This window comes from Bombina bombina, chromosome 1 (assembly GCF_027579735.1).
Source record: "Bombina bombina isolate aBomBom1 chromosome 1, aBomBom1.pri, whole genome shotgun sequence".
Lineage (NCBI taxonomy): Eukaryota > Metazoa > Chordata > Amphibia > Anura > Bombinatoridae > Bombina > Bombina bombina.
The window spans coordinates 957,137,526-957,159,612 of record NC_069499.1 but is presented as its reverse complement, the minus strand read 5'-3'; the positions used below and the strand labels follow the sequence as shown (position 1 = coordinate 957,159,612).

The following is a 22,087-nucleotide window of genomic DNA, read 5'->3' as shown; positions in this document are numbered from 1 at the left end:
GAAATGACTGTCTGACACAAGACTCGGGAGCTCTATCTGCTGAGCTATTGAGAAAAAAACACCACACAGTCTAATATACAACAGCCCTCCAAGGCGCCACAAATATCCCCAGGCACATCGCAGATAGATCCGGAGCAGGATCAGTCACAGCACTTCCAGGTCTGACAGCTTAATATCCACATCTGACAGGGACCTGATGTAGAAAGGAAAGCAGTGTAAGCTTCCATTGGTTACCAGAGGCGGTGTTAGCACCAATTCCTGGAAAGAGGACACAAGGCTTCCCTGCAAAATCCAGCAGCTAACTTTCCCCAATACTCAGAGTAAGAGATTTACATGGCTACTCTATGATCCCCAGTCTTGTATTGCAGGGAAACTACCCATTAAAGGACTTCCAGAAACCTTCAGAGCACTTTCTTCGCCAACCTCCTAGCTTGCTAGGAAAAGAATAACTGGGGGAGTAGGGGAAGTGGGAGGGATACTTTGGCTGGGGTGTCTATGCCTCCTCCTGGTTGCCAGGTGTTGTATTCCAAAAAGTAATAACAGAATTTATGCTTACCTGATAAATTACTTTCTCTTACAGGTGTATTCAGTCCACGGATTCATCCTTACTTGTGGGATATTCTCATTCCCTACAGGAAATAGCAAAGAGAGCACACAGCAAAGCTGTCCACATAGCTCCCCTCAGGCTCCGCCCCCCCAGTCATTCGACCGACGGTTAGGAGAAAAAGGAGAACCATAGGGTGCAGTGGTGACTGTAGTTATTGTAAATTAAATTTGAACCTGACTTAAATATCAGGGCGGGCCGTGGACTGAATACACCTGTAAGAGAAAGTAATTTATCAGGTAAGCATAAATTCTGTTTTCTCTTACTTGGTGTATTCAGTCCACGGATTCATCCTTACTTGTGGGATACCAATACCAAAGCAATAGGACACGGATGAAGGGAGGGAACAAGTCAGGTAACCTAAACGGAAGGCACCACTGCTTGCAAAACCTTTCTCCCAAAAATAGCCTCCGAAGAAGCAAAAGTATCGAATTTGTAAAATTTGGCGAATGTATGCAGAGAAGACCAAGTCGCTGCCTTACAAATCTGTTCAACAGAAGCCTCATGCTTGAAAGCCCACGTGGAAGCCACAGCTCTGGTGGAATGAGCTGTAATTCGTTCAGGAGGCTGCTTACCAGCAGTCTCATAAGCCAATCGGATGATGCTTTTCAGCCAGAATGAAAGAGAGGTAGCAGTCGCTTTCTGACCTCTCCTCTTGCCAGAATACACAACAAATAGGGATGATGTTTGTCTGAAATCTTTAGTTGCTTTTAAATAGAACTTTAAAGCACGTACCACATCAAGATTGTGTAACAATCGTTCCGTCTTAGAAACTGGATTAGGACACAGAGAAGGAACAATGATTTCCTGGTTAATATTCTTATTAGAAACCACCTTTGGAAGGAAACCAGGTTTAGTACGCAAAACAACCTTAGCTACATGGAACACCAGATAGGGTGAATCGCACTGTAAAGCAGATAGTTCTGAAACTCTTCGAGCAGAAGAAATGGCTACTAAAAACAAAACTTTCCAAGATAATAACTTGATATCTATGGAATGCAAAGGTTCAAACGGAACCCCTTGAAGAACTGAAAGAACTAAATTTAGACTCCATGGAGGAGACACAGGTCTATAGACAGGCTTGAGTCTGACTAAGGACTGAACAAACGCCTGAACGTCTGGTACAGCTGCTAGACGCTTGTGTAACAGAATAGACAAAGCAGATATCTGTCCCTTTAAGGAACTAGCTGACAGACCTTTCTCCAATCCTTCTTGGAGAAAAGACAATATCCTTGGAATCCTAACTTTACTCCACGAGTAACCCTTGGATTCACACCAACAAAGATATTTCCGCCATATCTTGTGGTAAATTTTCCTAGTGACAGGCTTTCTGGCCTGTATCAGAGTATCTATAACTGAATCAGAGAAACCCCGCTTAGCCAGGATTAAGCGTTCAATCTCCAAGCAGTCAGCTGCAGGGAAACTAGATTTGGATGCCTGAAAGGACCTTGGAGTAGAAGATCCTGCCTCGATGGCAGTTTCCATGGTGGGATTGATGAAATGCCCACTAGGTCTGCATACCAAGTCCTGCGTGGCCACGCAGGTGCTATCAGAATTACCGAAGCCCTCTCCTGTTTGATTCTGGCTATCAGCCGAGGTAGAAGAGGAAACGGTGGAAAGACATAAGCTAGACTGAATGACCAAGGCGCTATTAATGCATCTATCAATGCCGCCTTGGGATCCCTGGATCTGGATCCGTAAAGGGGAAGTTTGGTGTTCTGACGGGACGCCATCAGGTCCAACTCTGGAATGCCCCAAAGCTGAGTTAGTTGAGCAAAAACCTCCGGGTGGAGTGCCCACTCCCCCGGATGAAAAGTCTGACGACTTAAAAAATCCGCCTCCCAGTTGTCTACTCCTGGGATGTGAATTGCAGATAGATGGCAGGAGTGATCCTTCGCCCATTTGATAATCTTGGATACTTCCTTCATTGCCAGGGAACTCTTTGTTCCCCCCTGATGATTGATGTACGCTACAGTCGTGATGTTGTCCGACTGAAATCTGATGAATTTGGCCTCTGCTAGTTGAGGCCACGCCTGGAGCGTATTGAATATCGCTCTCAGCGCCAAAATGTTTATCGGGAGAAGAGATTATTCCCGAGACCATAGCCCCTGAGCCTTCAGGGAGTTCCAGACCGCACCCCAGCCTAACAGACTGGCATCGGTTGTGAATGATCCACTCTGGTCTGCGGAAACTCATTCCCTGAGACAGGTGATCTTGAGACAACCACCAGAGAAGAGAGTCTCTGGTTTTCTGGTCCATTTGAATTTGAGGAGACAAATCTGCGTAATCTCCATTCCACTGATTGAGCATGCACAGCTGCAGTGGTCTGAGATGGATTCAGGCAAAAGGGACTACGTCCATTGCCGCACTCATTAACCCAATTACTTCCATGCACTGAGCCACGGAAGGCCGAAGAATGGAATGAAGAACTCGGCAAGTATTTAACAGTTTTGACTTCCTGACCTCTGTCAGAAAGATTTTCATTTCTACCGAGTCTATTAACGTTCCCAGAAAGGGAACCCTTGTGAGCGGGGACAGAGAACTCTTTTCTTCGTTCACCTTCCACCCGTGAGACCTTAGAAAGGCCAGAACGATATCCGTATGAGCCTTGGCTCTGTGAAAGGACGACGCCTGTATTAATATGTCGTCCAGGTAAGGTGCTACTGCAATGCCCCGCGGTCTTAGTACCGCTAGAAGGGACCCTAGCACCTTTGTGAAAATTCTGGGAGCGGTGGCCAACCCAAAAGGAAGGGCCACGAACTGGTAATGTTTGTCCAGAAAGGCGAACCTTAGGAACTGATGGTGATCTTTGTGGATAGGAATATGCAGATACGCATCCTTTAGATCCACGGTAGTCATATATTGACCCTCCTGGATCATCGGCAAGATTGTCCGAATGGTTTACATCTTGAAAGACGGAACTCTTAGGAATTTGTTTAGAATTTTTAGGTCCAGGATTGGCCTGAAAGTTCCCTCCTTTTTGGGAACTACGAACAGTTTTGAGTAAAAGCCCAGTCCTTGTTCTGCAATAGGAACTGGGTATATCACTCCCATTTTTAGAAGATCTTCTACACAGCTTAAGAACGCCTGTTTCTTTATTTGGTCTGAAGACAATGAGAAATGTGGAACCTTCCCCTTGGGGGAGAATCCTTGAATTCTAGAAGGTACCCCTGAGCAACTATTTCTAATGCCCAGGGATCTGGAGCGTCTCTTGCCCAAGCCTGAGCGAAGAGATAAAGTCTGCCCCCTACTAGATCCGATCCCGGATCGGGGGCTACCCCTTCATGCTGTCTTGGTAGCAGGAGCTTATTCTAACACCACATACTCTTTACCATCCCCGTGGAGATGCTACTAGTTAGAGCGGCAAAGAGAATGACTGGGGGGGCGGAGCCTGAGGGGAGCTATATGGACAGCTTTGCTGTGTGCTCTCTTTGCCATTTCCTGTAGGTAATGAGAATATCCCACAAGGATGAATCCGTGGACTGAATACACCAAGTAAGAGAAAAATGAATTTGTGGACTCTCCCTACCTTTGGAAAGAAAGAATCTTTTGAACTCTACCCAATAGCATTTGGAAATAAAATCATAAGGGTCTTCTAAACTTGGGAATCAAGTCTGACCTAGTCACAAAGACATAAGGAAGAGATTAATCTAGTTAAAACACTGCATATATGTGTATCACATGCTCAAAACAATGCTGGTTTATTAAAAAAAAAAAAAAGATAGAAAATGTTTTAAAAGGTTGGATTTGTATGTTTTCAGATCTCAAATTAACAATTAAATCTGGTAACTAGTGCATCCACCTTTTCCCCCAATTCCTATGCCTACACATGCATTTATCTGCCAAGTAAAGGTAAATAAGCACAACAGAGACATAAAGCCATTAAAGAAGACCTGGTGTTGGAGATCTAGCAATGTGAAGCTTCTGGGCACAAAACCTGACTTCTATGGAGTTGTTTTCTGATATGTTTAACATATTTACCTGTGATATCAGCAAAGGGCTACAGGGTAAGGTATGTCTGTTTGCAGATGATACAAAAATTTGTAACAGAGTGGATGTTCCAGGGGGGTACACAAAATTAGAAGTGATATACAACAATTGGAGGATTGGACAAATGACTGGGATCTAAAGTTTAACACAGCAAAGTGTAAAATAATGCATTTAGGGAAGAAAAACCCAAATGTTAATTAAAGACTCAATTACACTTTACTGACTGTTACAAATGAGGAACAGGACTTGGGAATTATTTCACATTATTTAAAATGTAGTAAACAATGTAGTAATGCAGCGAATAAGGCCAGCAGAATGCTTGGATGTATTGGTAGAGGTATTTGCAGCAGAAATAGTAAAGGTTCTTATGCCACTTTATAGATCATTATACCTCATCTTGAGTATTGTGTGCAGTTCTGGAGGCCATATCTTTAGAAGGATATTGACAAACTTGAATCTGTGCAAAGGAGGGCAAAATGGTACATGGTCTAAAAAATAAAACTTACCAGGATAGGCTCAATGACCTAAATATGTATAGCTTAGGGGAGAGAAGGGAAAGAGGTGATATGATAGCAACTTTCAAGTTCGTTAAAGCGCTTAGTAAAACTGAGACTGTGGGTATTATACATAAAATGGAAAATTCAAGAACAAGGGGTCATGATCTTAAGCTGAAGGGTAGTAGATTCAGGAGTAATTTGAGGAGGCACTGCCTTACAGAAAGAGTGATTGATTTATGAAATAAACTTCCTCAAATAGGAAGACTGTGGGGGACTTTATAAATGCCTGAGACAAGCATAAGACTATCCTACGAACTAGATATGTTTAAACTTTAAGGTAATATCGGGCAGACTTGCTGGGCCTATGGCTCTTATCTGCCGTCAATATCTATGCTTCTATGTTTACTAAACACCCAAACATCAATTTCTCTCAAAACACCTGTAATACTGATCTTTGCACAAACAGTGACTATGGGATAGTATTTTAATGTATACTAGCAAACTGATATCCAATACCTTTCGTGAACAAAGCACCACTAAATATGCACGGTGGTGAGGAAAAACTGCAACTCCTCTGTGTAACATATACATACATGGAATCCACCAGCACTATTAGGATAAAACATTCATCTTTTATTGAAGATCTTGTTAAAATAAGCTGCTTATTTTAACAAGATCTTCAAAAGATGAATGTTTTATCCTAATAGTGCTGGTGGATTCCATGTATGTAAACTGATATCCAAACCATTCCTAGTAAATTTATATTCATGCTCAAAAAAACAAGCTAACATTTGCATTGGTTTTCTGGACGGCAAAAAAAAAAAAAGCATCAGGCTAGGAATGAAAAAGCAAAGAAAATATGGCACAAACCACAAATGGAAAAAGGAGGAAGAGTAGTAGGGTCAATTTTAATAGGCATAGTCTGGAAAACGAATGCCGAATATGGCTGCAGGCGGCAGCATTCAGCTCTTTTCAGAGCCGGATATATCGGTATGAAAGTGCAACACACAAAGATCTGAGCAAATTCTTGAAGTGTGCAGATTTAGCCGTCATAATACAGTCTAGATTAAATGTGCTGCCATAAACGAGACAGAATTCTATGCCTTTAACCCAGTAGTACCCAAAGTAAACAATAATATGCACTGTATGGTTTACTAGGGACCCTATCATGAAAAGCACTGGACATCAAAGACGACTCTCATGCTTCGACTTTGACCTGTGGTGTTATTTCAAGGTGTACATTATCTTAGGTAAGAACCCCAAGGTGTACTTGTATGTCAGGGGACCACAATGAGGAAATCTTAATGGAGGTCAAGGGGAGGTTAGCCCTTGCATTAATAAGCACATTTTATAGTGAAGGGCCACAAGTATTCTTTCATCACCTATAAGCAAAAACCAAAATGTATTCTTACCTGAAAAATTCATCTAGTTCAGGAAGGCGAGAGTCCATGAGACATCACATGTGGGATTAAACTTCACTAGGAGGCAAAAACATCCTACATACCAGAGCTTCAATCCCTCCCACTCTCTCTGAATTCCTGAGTTATACATATAGCCAAGTAGATGGAATAAAAACAAAACAAGAAAGAAAAAGCGGGGACAAATGATGTGCAAGACAAGTTCTCCTGCTATCTGTAATCTTGCCATCATGAAAGAAATGAATATCATCAGGTAAGCATAAGTTTTGTCGTCTTTCATCAGAAGGTGAGAGAGTCCATGAGACATCAAATGTGGGATTGTATACCCAAGGAGTGAAGTACACAAGTCTACCATGTAATGTGTGTGTGTGTGTGTGTGTGTGTGGGGGGCGGGGGGCAAAAAGTTAAGGCGGGTATAATACTGATCAGACAATACAGCCCGCAGAACTTTCCTGCCTAAAATAGCTTCTAAAGAGGCATACATGACCAAATAATACAAGCTTGAAAAGTATGCAAAAAAGGCCAAATAGCTGCCTTACAAATCTGTTTGATGGAAGCCTCATTACAGAAGGTCCAAGAAGTGGCTAGAACTGAGAAACTGTGAAATAAACATAGAATTTTAAGGCTCTCATACCATTCCAAGTTGTAAAGAAGTTGCTCTTTAGAATTCTAACGAGCTGGGCATAAAGAAGGAACCACAATCTTTTGGTTGACCGTTTCTGCAGATACCACTTTGGGAAGAAAGGAATAACAAGTTTGAATGAACAATCTTGTCCTGTTCAAAAATCAGGAAAGGAACAAATGGTTATGAGAAAAAGAACCTTTCAGGATAAAAGCTGAAGATCTAAACAATGCATGGGTTCAAAAGGAGGATCTTGAAGGACACTTAAACAGATTAAGATTCCATGGAGGAAAAACTAGTCTAATAACTAGTCTAATAACTAGTCTGACTCTGATCAAAGCATTAACAAAGGTCTGTATTTCTGGAATACTGACAATCATCTTTATGAAATAAAGACAGTTCTGTAGAACCTCCCTGTGTGTAGCTTTAGTAAGCTATATACACTTTAATACTGATATAAGGGCAGCACTGCAAAACCCTGTCTATATTAAACAGACTCAGAATATTAAGTGCACAGTTGAGTAAGGGGACAAAAATGAATATCCTTACAAAACAAGCTGGAAGAGATTCAATTATTAGTAAGTGGCCCTTCAAAGGATCAGCTGATACTCCATAGTAGAAAAAATAAGGAGAGAAGCTCATTTATTTGAGATAGACAGAAGCAGTAAAAAGGAACACTGATCGTTAGCCCTCACATTGCAAAGCAATAAAAAGAGAACCTTCAATAGCCAATAAAAAGAGAACCTTCCATGATAATTTAATGTCAACGGAATGCAGAGGCTCAAACGGAACTGGTTGCAAAACCCAAAGAACAAGATTTAGGCTCAAAGGAGGAGCCTTAGATCTGAACACAGGTCTGATCCTAATCAGAGCCTTAACAAAGGACTGCACACATCTGAGAGCTCAGCCAGTCTCTTGTGCAATAAAAACGGACAGGGCCGAAATCTGTCCCCTCAGGGAACTAGCAGAAAGGCTTTTCTCCAGCCCATCCTGGAGAAAAGATAAAATCCTGCCAGGAAAAAACACGCTCTTAACACCAGAATAAGTAGGTCCTCCACACCTTGTGGTAGATACGCCGAGTAACTGGTTTACGAGCTTGAATAAGAGTATCAATGACACTCTCAGAGAAACCTCGCTTGGCTAAGACTAAGCGTTCAATCTCCACACAGTCAGCCTCAGAGAATCTAGATTTTGATGAACAAATGGACCTTGTATCAGCAGGTCTCTGCGACAAGGTTTAGACTTGTTCTTCTCATCTTGCGATAGGAAGGCAGCTTTGCCTCCGGTAACTGTAGAAATAATGGAGTCCAGGCCTGGACCAAATAAAATCTTTCCCTTGAAGGGAAGAGAAAGGAGTCTGGACTTAGAAGTCATATCTACAGACCAAGACTTCAACCAGAGCGCCCGGCGGGCTAGAACCACAAAGTCAGAGGCCTTTGCATTTAGGTGAATAATTTGCATGTTCACATCACAGATAAAAGAATTAGCAATTCTCAGAGCTTTAATTCTGTCTTGAATATCCGCGAGGGGAGACTCCACCTCAATGAGTTCCGACAAAGAGTAGCACCAGTAGGTAGTCGCTCCGGCAACTGCAGCCGCCGGGTGAAACAATCCTGTATGTTGAAAAATCTTTCTCAGAAAGGTTTCCATTTTCTTATCCATCAGCTCTCTGAACGAAGAACAATCCTTAAGAGGTATAATAGTACGTTTAGCAAGCATAGAAAATAGCACCATCCACCTTAGGAATGGAGCCCCACAAATCCAGTTGAGAGAGTCCAGGACCAACATTTTAAAAGACGACGAGGGGGAAGAACCAATTCTATCCCATTTGTACATAATAATGCCCGCCATCTTAGCCGGCACAGGAAAAGTCAAAGGAAAATTCCTGTCTTCGTAAACTCTGTCTAATTTAGGTATCATAGGTTCTTCAGGCAGCACGGCCTTTGGAACCTCTAACGTAGACAGAACCTCCTTTAATAAAAAATGTAAGGGCTCAATTTTAAATCTAAAGGATGGTTCCTCTGCAGTAGGAGGCTTAGACGCTAAGGACTCCGACCCAGAAAGTTCACCCTCTGAAGCTACAGAGGTTAACTCATCATCAGATAACTGGGACATAATAGCTAAATCCGATAAATATTTAGATGACTCTGGGTTGGGAGAGCTATGTTTAACCTTTCTCTTGCGTTTGTTAGAGCGAGGTAATGCACTGAGGGTTGCAGACACCGCCGTTTGTAACTGCGCGGCAAAGTCCGCAGGAAAAAGGCCCCCTCCGGATGGAGGATAAGATGTGCTACGGGGAACTGCATGTGGAGTGAATAATGTAGCAAGGGTAGTAATCTCACGGGACGCCGAGTCCTGAGAGGTAGACGGCTCCGAGGGACTAAGAAGCCTCCATAGCTCAGGTTATACCCACAGGAGGACACAAATAAAAGCGTTTTTATAATAGAAAACTGCACCCTTATACTCCCAATGGCTGGGGCACTCACCACCTCCTAGACCCAGAGAATTAACAGAGGAAACACTCTTCTTAGGTTCAAGTCTCAGCCGGAATGGAGGAAATGAACATAGACCACACCAGGTCACATGGAGTGCAAGACAGTACTTCCCCTGTTATTACAAGTACAGCAAGTAATAGGAGCTGTGCAACACTTTCACAAACTAAAGTGAAACCTGTTTGTTCCAGCCATAAACACAGAGTCTATCAGCCCAGGAAAAAAAAATCACACAAAAGCAGCATGTAAATAATACACTGATTAATTAACCCCAATTGTTAAAAAAAAAAACCCTGGATCCTATCAAGGTATAAAGGAGCCACACTGTGACCCTGTTATAGCGTTTTATGTGTAAAAATTGAAACAATCTTACCTCCAGGATCCATGCTGTGGAACAGAGCACAGCCCTTCAAGTGTGACAGTCTTATAGCAGCGCTCCTGACAGACTTGAGTGAGCGAAAGCAGGCAGTAAAACACGTCAACACTGATTGCTTAGGGGCTGTTAGCAATAGTCTGGATGGTTTCGCTGAAAAAGTTTCCCTGCATCTCCAGACTTACTTTCATCAATACTCTCACTGAGAGGTTGACATGACTACTTAAAACTCCAGTCCTATCTCGAAGGGCAGATACCCTTTTTCAGGACTCTCCGAATCTTCTCCCACCTCCTAACGTGAGGAAAGGCAAAGAATGACTGGGGTAATGAGGAAGTGGGAGGGATATTTAAGCCTTTGGCTGGGGTGTCTTTGCCTCCTCCTGGTGGCCAGATGTTGTATTTCTCAACAGTAAGGAATGAAGCCGTGGACTCTACCTATCTTAGGAAGGAAATAACTGCACAAAACCGTAAAGGCCAACAAACAAACCACAGCAAGTAAAGGGTTAAATATACCCCCAATTTTAGTAAAGCTCTGATATGACCAAGAGTGTCTAACCTACTCCCCCAGACCTGACTGCTTTTCCCAGACTAAAATGGTAAAAACATATCAGAAACAGACAGAAGGGCACATTAAATATGTAAACCCTTAATGCACCTGTGCTACAGTTGAGCACTAAAGCCAAACCAGATGTCAAAAACCTGGATTTCAGCGCAGGTGAAGAAGGCTGCATTGAAGTCTTCAGTAACACCAGAGAGCACTAAAGCTGATCACCCTAAAAAGACAAACCCCATTTTCGCAAAAGTTTTAAAAATGCCTCAAACTGCTATAGAAGTTGTGTGGTGTATATGTCCCCAGACTATTGAATCGTGTGCATATGGTGCATTGTACTTACCTGTCAGCACCTTTGTCTACTATGCTTACGTTGGCTGCAGATGACTGTCTCCAGTAGAAATGCAGTGCAAGCACAATGCTAAGGATCTCACAATGAACAACAGTACACTATGACCCACTCAGGGGAATGGCAGATAAATCTGCATTTCACATTGGAGGCTTGTAATATCTCCACTCTGGGAGAATATTTTCACTACCTGGGTTAAACAATTATTTTCCCCTTTTTTGCCTTCGTAAGCAATCAGAAGGGGAAAATGGGTCTTAGTTAGAGAACCCCTATCAACGACGAGTAGACCAGCACTTCATAATTCCCCCTCACTCCATCTTGGAGGCAATAATTGAGGGTGTTTTTGCCTCCTCCTAGTGGATTTGAGTGCAATCCCACATGTAATATTTCATGGAATCGCACCATCCAATGAAAGAAATACTAAGTAGACTGGAACAGAACTAGAACTCAAACTAAATTAAAGCATATCTAAAGACAAAAGAAAGGGACAAAGTAAATGCAGAAGGGAAGGGCCCTGAAGACTTAAATAACTTCTACCTACTCCCACAGGACCTCTACCAGTACCTGAATAACATAAAAAAAAACATCTTGAGAAGAACTTGAAATAACTAATACTTTAGTAAAACAACAGTAACCAAATCTATTTGTCGAAAAAAAAAAGTCTCTTACCATTAAAGCACTGTATCCATTTCCTTCGTTCATCTCTTTGACCGCCAACATCAAACATACTGGGGAATAGAGAAAAAAAAAAAAAAGACAAAAAAGAAAGAAAATTAATTGTACATAAATCAAATACCTCCCCCCCCGAGCTTTAAAAAAAAAAAGAAGGAAAAAAAGGGGGAGGGGGCAGGTGTTGTACTGGTGAATCATTATGAACATACAATATTAACAGGCCTGGCCATCACAACAGAAAAAGTAACTGACACAAGGAGCATATTTTGTTCTTTTAGTATGTGAATAGATAGCTTTTCACTTACTGAAAATTAACTTTGTCAACTTGGAACTTTGTTTCAAAGATTCCTGATGTTAGGACTCTGCACCGTAATAAATCCTACAGTCATGAAACGAAAACCAGTTACAAGGCTGTTAGACAAGATCATAATTAGATCTACTAATTAGCAGGCTATTACACCAAAAATGCAGCAGCACCTAAAAATAATTTATCAAGATTTAATAACATTTAGAATATATACAACAAACAGTATAGTGGGTGAATCACATATGTGATTAATATAACTTAACAATCGGCTAGATTATGAGTTTTGCGGTAAGGTGAAAACGCTGCTTTTTCACTACCGCTGGTATTGCGAGTCTTGCAGGTTTAGGGGCACCGCACACTTTTTTGGCCTTACCGCAAAGCAACTTACGCAAATTGCGTATAGTCTTTTTTCAATTGGACTTCCATAGCGCCGGTATTACAAGCTTGTCCTGGGAGGCCAAAAAGTGAGCGGTACACCCTATCCCGTCAAGATTCATAACGCAATCTAAAGTCAGTAGTTATGAGTTTTACACTACAAAGCTGTAGCATAAAACTCCTAACTAAAGTGTTACAAAGTACACTAACTACCTATTAACCCCTATATCGAGTCCCTCCCACATCGCAAAAACTAAAAACATAATTTATGTAAGAACTTACCTGATAAATTAATTTCTTTCATATTAGCAAGAGTCCATGAGCTAGTGACGTATGGGATATACATTCCTACCAGGAGGGGCAAAGTTTCCCAAACCTCAAAATGCCTATAAATACACCCCTCACCACACCCACAAATCAGTTTAACGAATAGCCAAGAAGTGGGGTGATAAGAAAAAAGTGCGAAAGCATAAAAAATAAGGAATTGGAATAATTGTGCTTTATACAAAAAAATCATAACCACCACAAAAAGAGTGGGCCTCATGGACTCTTGCTAATATGAAAGAAATGAATTTATCAGGTAAGTTCTTACATAAATTATGTTTTCTTTCATGTAATTAGCAAGAGTCCATGAGCTAGTGACGTATGGGATAATGAATACCCAAGATGTGGATCTTCCACGCAAGAGTCACTAGAGAGGGAGGGATAAAATAAAGACAGCCAATTCCGCTGAAAAATAATCCACACCCAAAATAAAGTTTAAATCTTATAATGAAAAAAAACCTGAAATAATAAGCAGAAGAATCAAACTGAAACAGCTGCCAAAAACTGCTTCAGAAGAAGAAAAGACATCAAAATGGTAGAATTTAGTAAAAGTATGCAAAGAAGACCAAGTTGCTGCTTTGCAAATCTGATCAACCGAAGCTTCATTCTTAAATGCCCAGGAAGTAGAGACTGACCTAGTCGAATGAGCTGTAATCCTTTGAGGCGGAGTTCTACCCGACTCAACATAAGCATGATGAATCAAAGATTTTAAGGTAAGAAAAAAATTGATTATTCAAATGCATTATCCCAAATAATGAAACTGACTGTCTGAAATAAGGAATGTTGAACATCCTGAATCAAGGCAAATAAATGTTTATTTACTTCACCACCTCCATGGGAGGCAAAGTTTGTAAAACTGATTTGTGGGTGTGGTGAGGGGTGTATTTATAGGCATTTTGAGGTTTGGGAAACTTTGCCCCTCCTGGTAGGAATGTATATCCCATACGTCACTAGCTAATGGACTCTTGCTAATTACATGAAAGAAATAAAATTATTAACCCCTAATCTGCCGCTCCGGACATCGCCGCCACTAGAATAAACATATTAACCCCTAACCACCGCACTCCCGCCTCACAAACACTAGTTAAATATTATTAACCCCTAATTTGCTGTCCCAAACATCACCGCCACCTATCTACATTTATTAACCCCTAATCTGCCGCCCCCATACTACATTTATTAACCCCTAAACCTAAGTCTAACCCTAACACCCCCTAACTTAAATATAATAAAATTAAATCTAAATCAAACCTACTATTAATAACAAAATAATTCCAATTTAAACTAAATACTTACCTGTAAAATAAACCTTAAGCTAGCTACAATATAACTAATAGTTACATTGTAGCTAGCTTAGGTTTTATTTTTATTTCACAGGCAAGTTTGTATTTATTTTAACTAGGTAGACTAGTTAGTAAATAGTTAATATAGCTATTTACTAACTACCTAGTTAAAATAGATACAAATTTACCTGTAAAATAAAACCTAACCTAAGTTACAGTAACACCTAACACTACAATTAAATAAATTACCTAAATTAAATACAATTACCTAAATTACAAAAAAAACCCTCTAAATTAGACAAAATAAAAAAAAACAAATTACAAGATATTTAAACTAATTACACCTAATCTAATAGCCCTATCAAAATAACCCCACCACCCCAAAATAAAAAAAACCCTAGCCTAAACTAAACTACCAATAGCCCTTAAAAGGGCCTTTTTGCAGGGCATTGCCCCAAAGAAATCCGTTCTTTTACCTGAAAAAGATACAAACAAACCCCCCCAACAGTAAAACCCACCACCCACACTACCAAACCCTTAAATAAAACCCTAACTAAAAAAACCTAAGCTCCCCATTGCCCTAAAAAGGGCATTTGGATGGGCATTGCCCATAAAAGGGCATTTAGCTCTATTGCGGCACAAAGCCCCAACCTAAAAATAAAACCCACCCAATAAACCCTTAAAAAAACCTTACACTAACCCCTGAAGATCCACTTACAGTTTTGAAGATCCGACATCCATCCTCAACGAACCCGGGAGAAGTCCTCATCGAAGCGGCAAGGGGAGAAGTGGTCCTCCAGACGGGCAGAAATCTTCAAGACATCCGGGGAGCATCCTCTTCCAACGAAGTCTTCTTCCAGAATGAATGTCTCGTTAACCCTTTGAGTGCTAAGCACTTTCCCACCTGGGTGCTAAGGTTTTCTTAAAGGGTTTTTTATTTAATATTTTTAAAAATATATTTTTTTAACTTTTTTTTTAAATTTATTTCAGATCCCCAAGACTTACACCGTTGGAAAGGTTAGGCGATTTCCTTTCCAACGGTGGGTCTTGGGGGTCTGTAGCTGCCCCCCTGCTCCTATATTTAACATTGTTAATGTTAAATAAAGTTGCGCTGTGATGTCACCACACAAAACGGAAGCTCCGGCGATGCTTTCATTATGCAGCACCGATCGCCGGGGTAGGAGTGGGTGGGAGCCCCCATATCTCCCTCAAGTTGGGAAAGTGCTAGTGATGGCTCTGAGCCGTCATTAGCACCAGAGTGGGAAACTCTGTGACGACTCAGAGCCGTCATTAGCACTCAAGGGGTTAAGTGACATCATCCAAGATGGCCTCCCTTAGATTCCGATTGGCTGATAGAATTCTAATTTAAGGTTGAAAAAATCCTATTGGCTGATGTCAATCCTACTGGCTGATTGGATCAGCCAATAGGATTGACATCAGTCAATAGGATTGAACTTCAATCCTATTGACTGATTGCATCAGCCAACAGGATTTTTGAAAACTTAATTCCTATTGACTGATTGCATCAGCCAACAGGATTTTTGAAAACTTAATTCCTATTGGCTGATTGCATCAGCCAACAGGATTTTTGCAAACTTAATTCCTATTGGCTGATAGAATTCTATCAGCCAATCAGAATTAAGGTTGAAAAAATCCTATTGGCTGATGCAATCAGTCAATAGGATTGAACTTCAATTCTATTGGCTAATCCAATCAGCCAATAGAATGCAAGTTCAATCCTATTGGCTGATTGGATAAGCCAATAGGATTGAAGTTCAATCCTATTGGCTGATTGGATAAGCCAATAGGATTGAAGTTCAATCCTATTGGCTGATTGGATAAGCCAATAGGATTGAAGTTCAATCCTATTGGCTGATTGCATCAGCCAATAGGATTTTTTCAACCTTAATTCTGATTTGCTGATAGAATTCTATCAGCCAATCGGAATCTAAGGGACGCCATCTTGGATGATGTCACTTAAAGAGACATTCATTCTGGAAGAAGACTTCGTTGGAAGAGGATTCTCCGCGCCGGATGTCTTGAAGATGGACCTGCTCCGCGCTGGATGGATGAAGATTGAAGATGCCGTCTGGATGAAGACTTCTGCCTGTCTGGAGGACCACTTCTCCCGGCTTGGATGAAGACTTCTCTCGGCTTCATTGACGATGGATGTCGGTTCTTCAAAACTGTAAGTGGATCTTCAGGGGTTAGTGTAAGGTTTTTTTAAGGGTTTATTGGGTGGGTTTTATTTTTAGGTTAGGGCTTTGGGCCGCAATAGAGCTAAATGCCCTTTTAAGGGCAATGCCCATCCAAATGCCCTTTTCAGGGCAATGGGGAGCTTAGGTTTTTTTAGTTAGGGTTTTATTTGGGGGGTTGGTTGTGTGGGTGGTGGGTTTTACTGTTGGGGGGATTGTTTGTATTTTTTTTTCAGGTAAAAAAAAGCTGATTTATTTGGGGCAATGCCCCCGCAAAAAGCCCTTTTAAGGGCTATTGGTAGTTTAGTTTAGGCTAGGGTTTTTTATTTTTATTTTGGTGGGGCTTTATTTATTTTGATAGGGCTATTAGATTAGGTGTAATTAGTTTAAATATCTTGTAATTTGTTTTTTTTTATTTTGTATAATTTAGTTTTTTTTGTAATTTAGGTAATTGTATTTAATTTATTTAATTGTATTTAATTTAGGTAATTTATTTAATTGTAGTGTAGTGTTAGTGTAACTTAGGTTAGGTTTTATTTTACAGGTAAATTTGTATTTATTTTAACTAGGTAGGTTAGTAAATAGTTAATAACTATTTAGGAACTATTCTACCTAGTTAAAATAAATACAAACTTGCCTGTGAAATAAAAATAAACCCTAAGCTAGCTACAATGTAACTATTATATTATATTGTAGCTAGCTTAGGGTTTATTTTACAGGTAAGTATTTTTAAATAGGAATTATTTAGTTATTAATAGTAGGTTTGATTTAGATTTATTTTAATTATATTTAAGTTAGGGGGTGTTAGAATTAGATTTAGGGGTTAATAAATTTAGTATAGTGTCGGCGAAGTTGGGGGCATCAGATTAGGGGTTAATAAGTATAATGTAGGTGGCGGCGATGTTAGGGGCGGAAGATTAGGGGTTAATATTTTACTAGTGTTTGCAAGGTGGGAGTGCGGTGGTTTAGGGATTAATATTTTTATTATAGTGGCGGCAATGTCTGGAGCGGCAGATTAGGGGTTAATAAATATAATGTAGATGTTGGCGATGTCGGGGGCAGTAGATTAGGGGTTAATAAGTGTAAGATTAGGGGTTCATGTTAGGGTGTTAGGTGTAAACATAAAATGTGTTTCCCCATAGGAATAAATAGGGCTGCGTTACTGAGCTAAACGCTGCTCTTTTGCAGGTGTTAGACTATTTCTCAGCCGGCTCTCCCCATGGATGTCTATGGGGAAATCGTGCACAAGCACATACAACCAGCTCACCGCTGACTTAAAGGGACACTGAACCCAATTTTTTTCTTTTGTGATTCAGATAGAGCATGAAATTTTAAGCAACTTTCTAATTAACTCCTATTATCAAATTTTCTTTATTCTCTTGGTATCTTTATTTGAAATGCAAGAATGTAAGTTTATATGCCGGCCCATTTTTGAGCAGAAATCTGTCCCTTTAAGGAACTAGCAGACAATCCTTTCTCCAATCCCTCTTGGAGAAAAGATAAGATTCTAGGAATCCTGACTTTACTCCATGAGTAACCCTTGGATTCACACCAATAGAGATATTTACACCATATCTTATGATAGATTTTCCTGGTGACAGGCTTTCGAGTCTGAATTAAGGTATCAATGACCGACTCAGAAAAACCACGCTTTGATAGAATCAAGCGTTCAATCTCCAAGCAGTCAGACGCAGAGAAATTAGATTTGGATGTTTGAAAGGACCTTGAAGTAGAAGGTCCTGCTCAGCGGCAGAGTCCATGGTGGAAAGGATGACATGTCCACCAGATCTGCATACCAAGTCCTGCGTGGCCACGCAGGAGCTATCAAAATCACTGAAGCTCTCTCCTGCTTGATCTTGGCAATCAGACGAGGGAGCAGAGGAAACGGTGGAAACACATAAGCCAGGCTGAAGGACCAGGGCGCTGCTAGAGCATCTATCAGCGCTGCCTTGGGATCCCTGGACCTGGACCCGTAACGAGGAAGCTTGGCGTTCTGACGAGACGCCATGAGATCCAGTTCTGGTTTGCCCCATAGTTGAATCAACTGGGCAAATACCTCCGGATGGAGCTCCCACTCCCCCGGATGAAAAGTATGCCGACTTAAGAAATCCGCCTCCCAGTTCTCTACTCCTGGGATATGGATAGCTGAGAGATGGCAAGAGTGAACCTCTGCCCATAGAATTATCTTTGAAACCTCCAACATCGCCAGGGGGCTCTTTGTACCCCCCTGATGGTTGATATAGGCTACAGTCGTGATGTTGTCTGACTGAAATCTGATGAACCTGACCGCAGCCAGCTGAGGTCAAGCCTGAAGAGCATTGAATATCGCTCTTAGTTCCAGAATGTTTATCGGAAGGAGGGCTTCCTCCTGAGTCCACGAACCCTGAGCCTTCAGGGAGTTCCAGACTGCGCCCCAGCCCAGAAGGCTGGCATCTGTCGTCACTATAGTCCATTCTGGCCTGCGGAAGCTCATTCCCCTGGACAGATGGACCCCGAGATAGCCACCAGAGAAGAGAATCTCTGGTCTCTTGATCCAGGTAATGAAACAGAAAACAAGGGAAAGTCAATTAGATAGAGAGTAACCGCGGTGATGTGTGTCAATCCACTTAAGAGCAGTGTGTTGGTCAGCTAGCTCCCAAAATCACAATACATGTAATGTTTAAATATTGACAGGATTATATAACCAGGTCCAGTGAGTATTCCCTACCTCAGGCTTGGACCGGTGAGGTTCGTATACCACCGCTAGATGCACATATGTAAGAATGAAATGCAAAAACACTAGATGTCTAGTAAATATATGCCAAGAGTCCACACCTCATACCTGTGTGCTGCTGGATCCTGAACGACAGTCCGTTGCGGCAAAATATCCGTTCTCCTTACTGTGTATGGGACGTCTGATTCAGTTGGTATCCAGCTCCTGCGGTAAACCTGAGTGAGCTCTGATGGCTGCGGTGGGTAGCTCCTCCTTCCGTTTGTGTCCCAGGTGATGGGCGTAATAATGCGGTCAGGTGAATTGGTGCAATACCTAGCTGCTGTGCTGCACTAGGGGCCGGTCAAATGAGAACAAGGAGTGAAAAAGGAGCACAAGCAGACTAGCATTGATCTTTGTCAGTATTTACCCCGGGGTGTGTTATCCCCTCTCACGGTTTTGTTTTGCTTGACAAACGTGTTAATTTTCTTCACTCTGAGCGCCAAGGCGCTATGTTTGGCATTTGTAAATAAATTTTTTGTGCATTTAACCGCTGCTTGTGCTCCTTTTTCACTCCTTGTTCTCTTGATCCAGATTTAGCAGAGGGGACAAATCTGTGTAATCCCCATTCCACTGATTGAGCATGCAAAGTTGCAGTGGTCTGAGATGTAGGCGGGCAAACGGAACTATGTCCATTGCCGCTACTATTAAGCAGATTACTTCCATACACTGAGCCACTGACGGCTGAGAAGTGGAATAAAGAGCACGGCAGGAAGTTAGAAGCTTTGACAACCTGACCTCTGTTCCTAGGAAGGAAACTCTTGTGAGAGGGGAGAGAGAACTCTTTTCTTCGTTCACCTTCCACCCATGAGACCTCAGGAATGCCAGAACAATGACCGTATGGGACTTAGCGATTTGAAAATTCGACGCCTGTATCAGAATGTCGTCTAGGTAAGGAGCCACCGCTATGCCTCGTGGCCTTAGAACCGCCAGTAGGGACCCTAGAACCTTCGTAAAGATTCTTGGTGCCGTGGCTAACCCGAAGGGAAGAGCCACAAACTGGTAATGCCCGCCTAGGAAGGCAAACCTGAGAAACCGATGATGATCTCTGTGTATCGGAATGTGGAGATAAGCATCCTTTAAGTCCACGGTAGTCATATATTGACCCTCCTGGATCATAGGTAGGATGGTTCGAATAGTCTCCATCTTGAAGGATGGGACCCTGAGAAATTTGTTTAGGATCTTGAGATCCAAGATTGGTCTGAAAGTTCCCTCTTTTTTGGGAACTATAAACAGATTTGAATAGAATCCTTGCCCCTGTTCCTCCCTTGGAACTGGGTGGATCACTCCCATGACCAGAAGGTCTTGAACACAACGTAAGAATGCCTCTCTCTTTATCTGGTTTGCAGATAATTGTGAGAGATGAAATCTCCCTTTTGGAGAGGAGGCTTTGAAATCCAGAAGATATCCCTGGGAAACAATCTCCAGAGCCCAGGGATCCTGGACGTCTCTTGCCCAAGCCTGGGCGAAGAGAGAAAGTCTGCCCCCAACTAGATCCGGTCCCGGATCGGGGGCTACTCCTTCATGCTGTTTTAGAGGCAGCAGCAGTTTTTTTGGCCTGCTTTCCCTTCTTGTTTTGCAGTAGAGGAAGTTGAAGCTGCGCCACTCAAAGTTTTGAAAGGAACGAAAATTAGTCTGTTTGGTCCTTAATTTGTTGGACCTATCCTGGGGAAGGGCGTGGCCCTTTCCTCCAGTAATATCAGATATGATCTCCTTCAGTCCAGGCCCGAATAGGGTCTGCCCTTTGAAGGGGATGTTGAGAAGCTTAGACTTTGAAGTAACGTCAGCTGACCAGGATTTAAGCCATAGCGCCCTACGCGCCTGAATGGCAAAACCTGAATTCTTAGCCGTTAGCTTTGTTAAATGAAAAACGGCGTCAGAAATAAATGAATTGGCTAACTTAAGAGCTTTAAGCCTGTCTAGGATATCATCCAACGGGGTCTCCACCTGTAGAGCCTCTTCAAGAGACTCGAACCAGAAAGCCGCTGCAGCAGTGACTGGGGCAAAGCATGCAAGAGGCTGGAGAATAAAACCTTGTTGTATAAAGATTTTCTTAAGGAAACCCTCTAATTTTTTATCCATTGGATCTAGGAAAGCACAACTGTCCTCAACGGGGATAGTTGTACGCTTAGCTAGGGTAGAGACTGCTCCCTCCACCTTAGGGACCGTCTGCCACGAGTCCCGTGTAGCGGCATCTATGGGAAACATCTTTTTAAAAGCAGGAGGGGGAGAGAACGGTACACCTGGTCTATCCCATTCCTTCATAATAATTTCTGAAAACCTCTTAGGGATTGGAAAAACATCAGTGTAAACAGGCACTGCAAAGTATTTGTCCATTTTACACAATTTCTCTGGGACTAAAATGGTGTCACAGTCATCCAGAGTTGCTAAAACCTCCCTGAGCAAGAAGCTGAGGTGTTCATGCTTAAATTTAAATGCCGTCATTTCAGAGAAGTAACGCCTTCCCTGAATCAGAAATGTCACCCACAGATAGAAGCTCTCCTGCTTCGGCTTCTGTACATTGTGAGGGTATATCAGACATAGCTACTAAAGCGTCAGAAAGCTCTGTATTTGTTCTAGCCCCAGAGCTGTCTCGCTTTCCTTGTAACCCTGGCAGTTTGGACAATACCTCTGTGAGGGTATGATTCATAACTGCCGCCATGTCTTGTAAGGTAAACGCATTGGACGCGCCAGATGTACTTGGCGTCACTTGCGCGGGAGATATAGATTCTGACACATTGGGAGAGCTAGGTGGTTTAACCTCCCTTTTGTCAGTCTGAGAAACCTCTGGTGATAAATCTTTAAAACCCATAATATGGTGGTCAGTGCATTTGGTACACATTCTAAGAGGGGGTTCCACAATGGCTTCTAAACATAATGAACAAGGAGTTTCCTCTATGTCAGGCATGTTTAACAGACTAGTAATGAGACCAGCAAGCTTGGAAAACACTTTAATAAATGTGAAAAAGCAATTAAACAAAAACGGTACTGTGCCTTTAAGAGAAAAAAACTACCACATAAACTGCAAAACAGTGTTAAAAAGTAGTAAACTACGAAATTTTTTCAGTGTGTATAAGAGACTAAAGCAGCATTGCACCCACTTGCAAATGAATGATTAACCCCGTTTAAAAATAACAAACTCTTGATTGAAGGTAAAAACTACACTAAGTCACCACATATCTCTTGATACTTCCTTTCCTGTCGAGAGTTGCAAGAGAATGACTGGGGGTGGCAGTTAGGGGAGGAGCTATATAGACAGCTCTGCTGTGGGTGTCCTCTTGCAACTT

The 22,087-nt window shown here is 41.8% G+C and overlaps 1 protein-coding gene across 2 annotated transcripts in view; it reads right to left on the bottom strand.

Moving 5' to 3' along the window:
• The window catches only part of GNAS (GNAS complex locus), a 1,129,774-nt gene that overhangs the window by 181,473 nt on the left and 926,214 nt on the right, over positions 1 to 22,087 (bottom strand). For both annotated transcript variants that reach the window (XM_053705050.1, XM_053705108.1), the window contains exons 7-8: positions 11,873 to 11,946; positions 11,565 to 11,623 (exon numbers count right to left, since the gene is read on the bottom strand). In XM_053705050.1, coding sequence (XP_053561025.1) covers positions 11,565 to 11,623; positions 11,873 to 11,946 — 133 coding nt within the window. The remainder of the gene's footprint in view (positions 1 to 11,564; positions 11,624 to 11,872; positions 11,947 to 22,087) is intronic.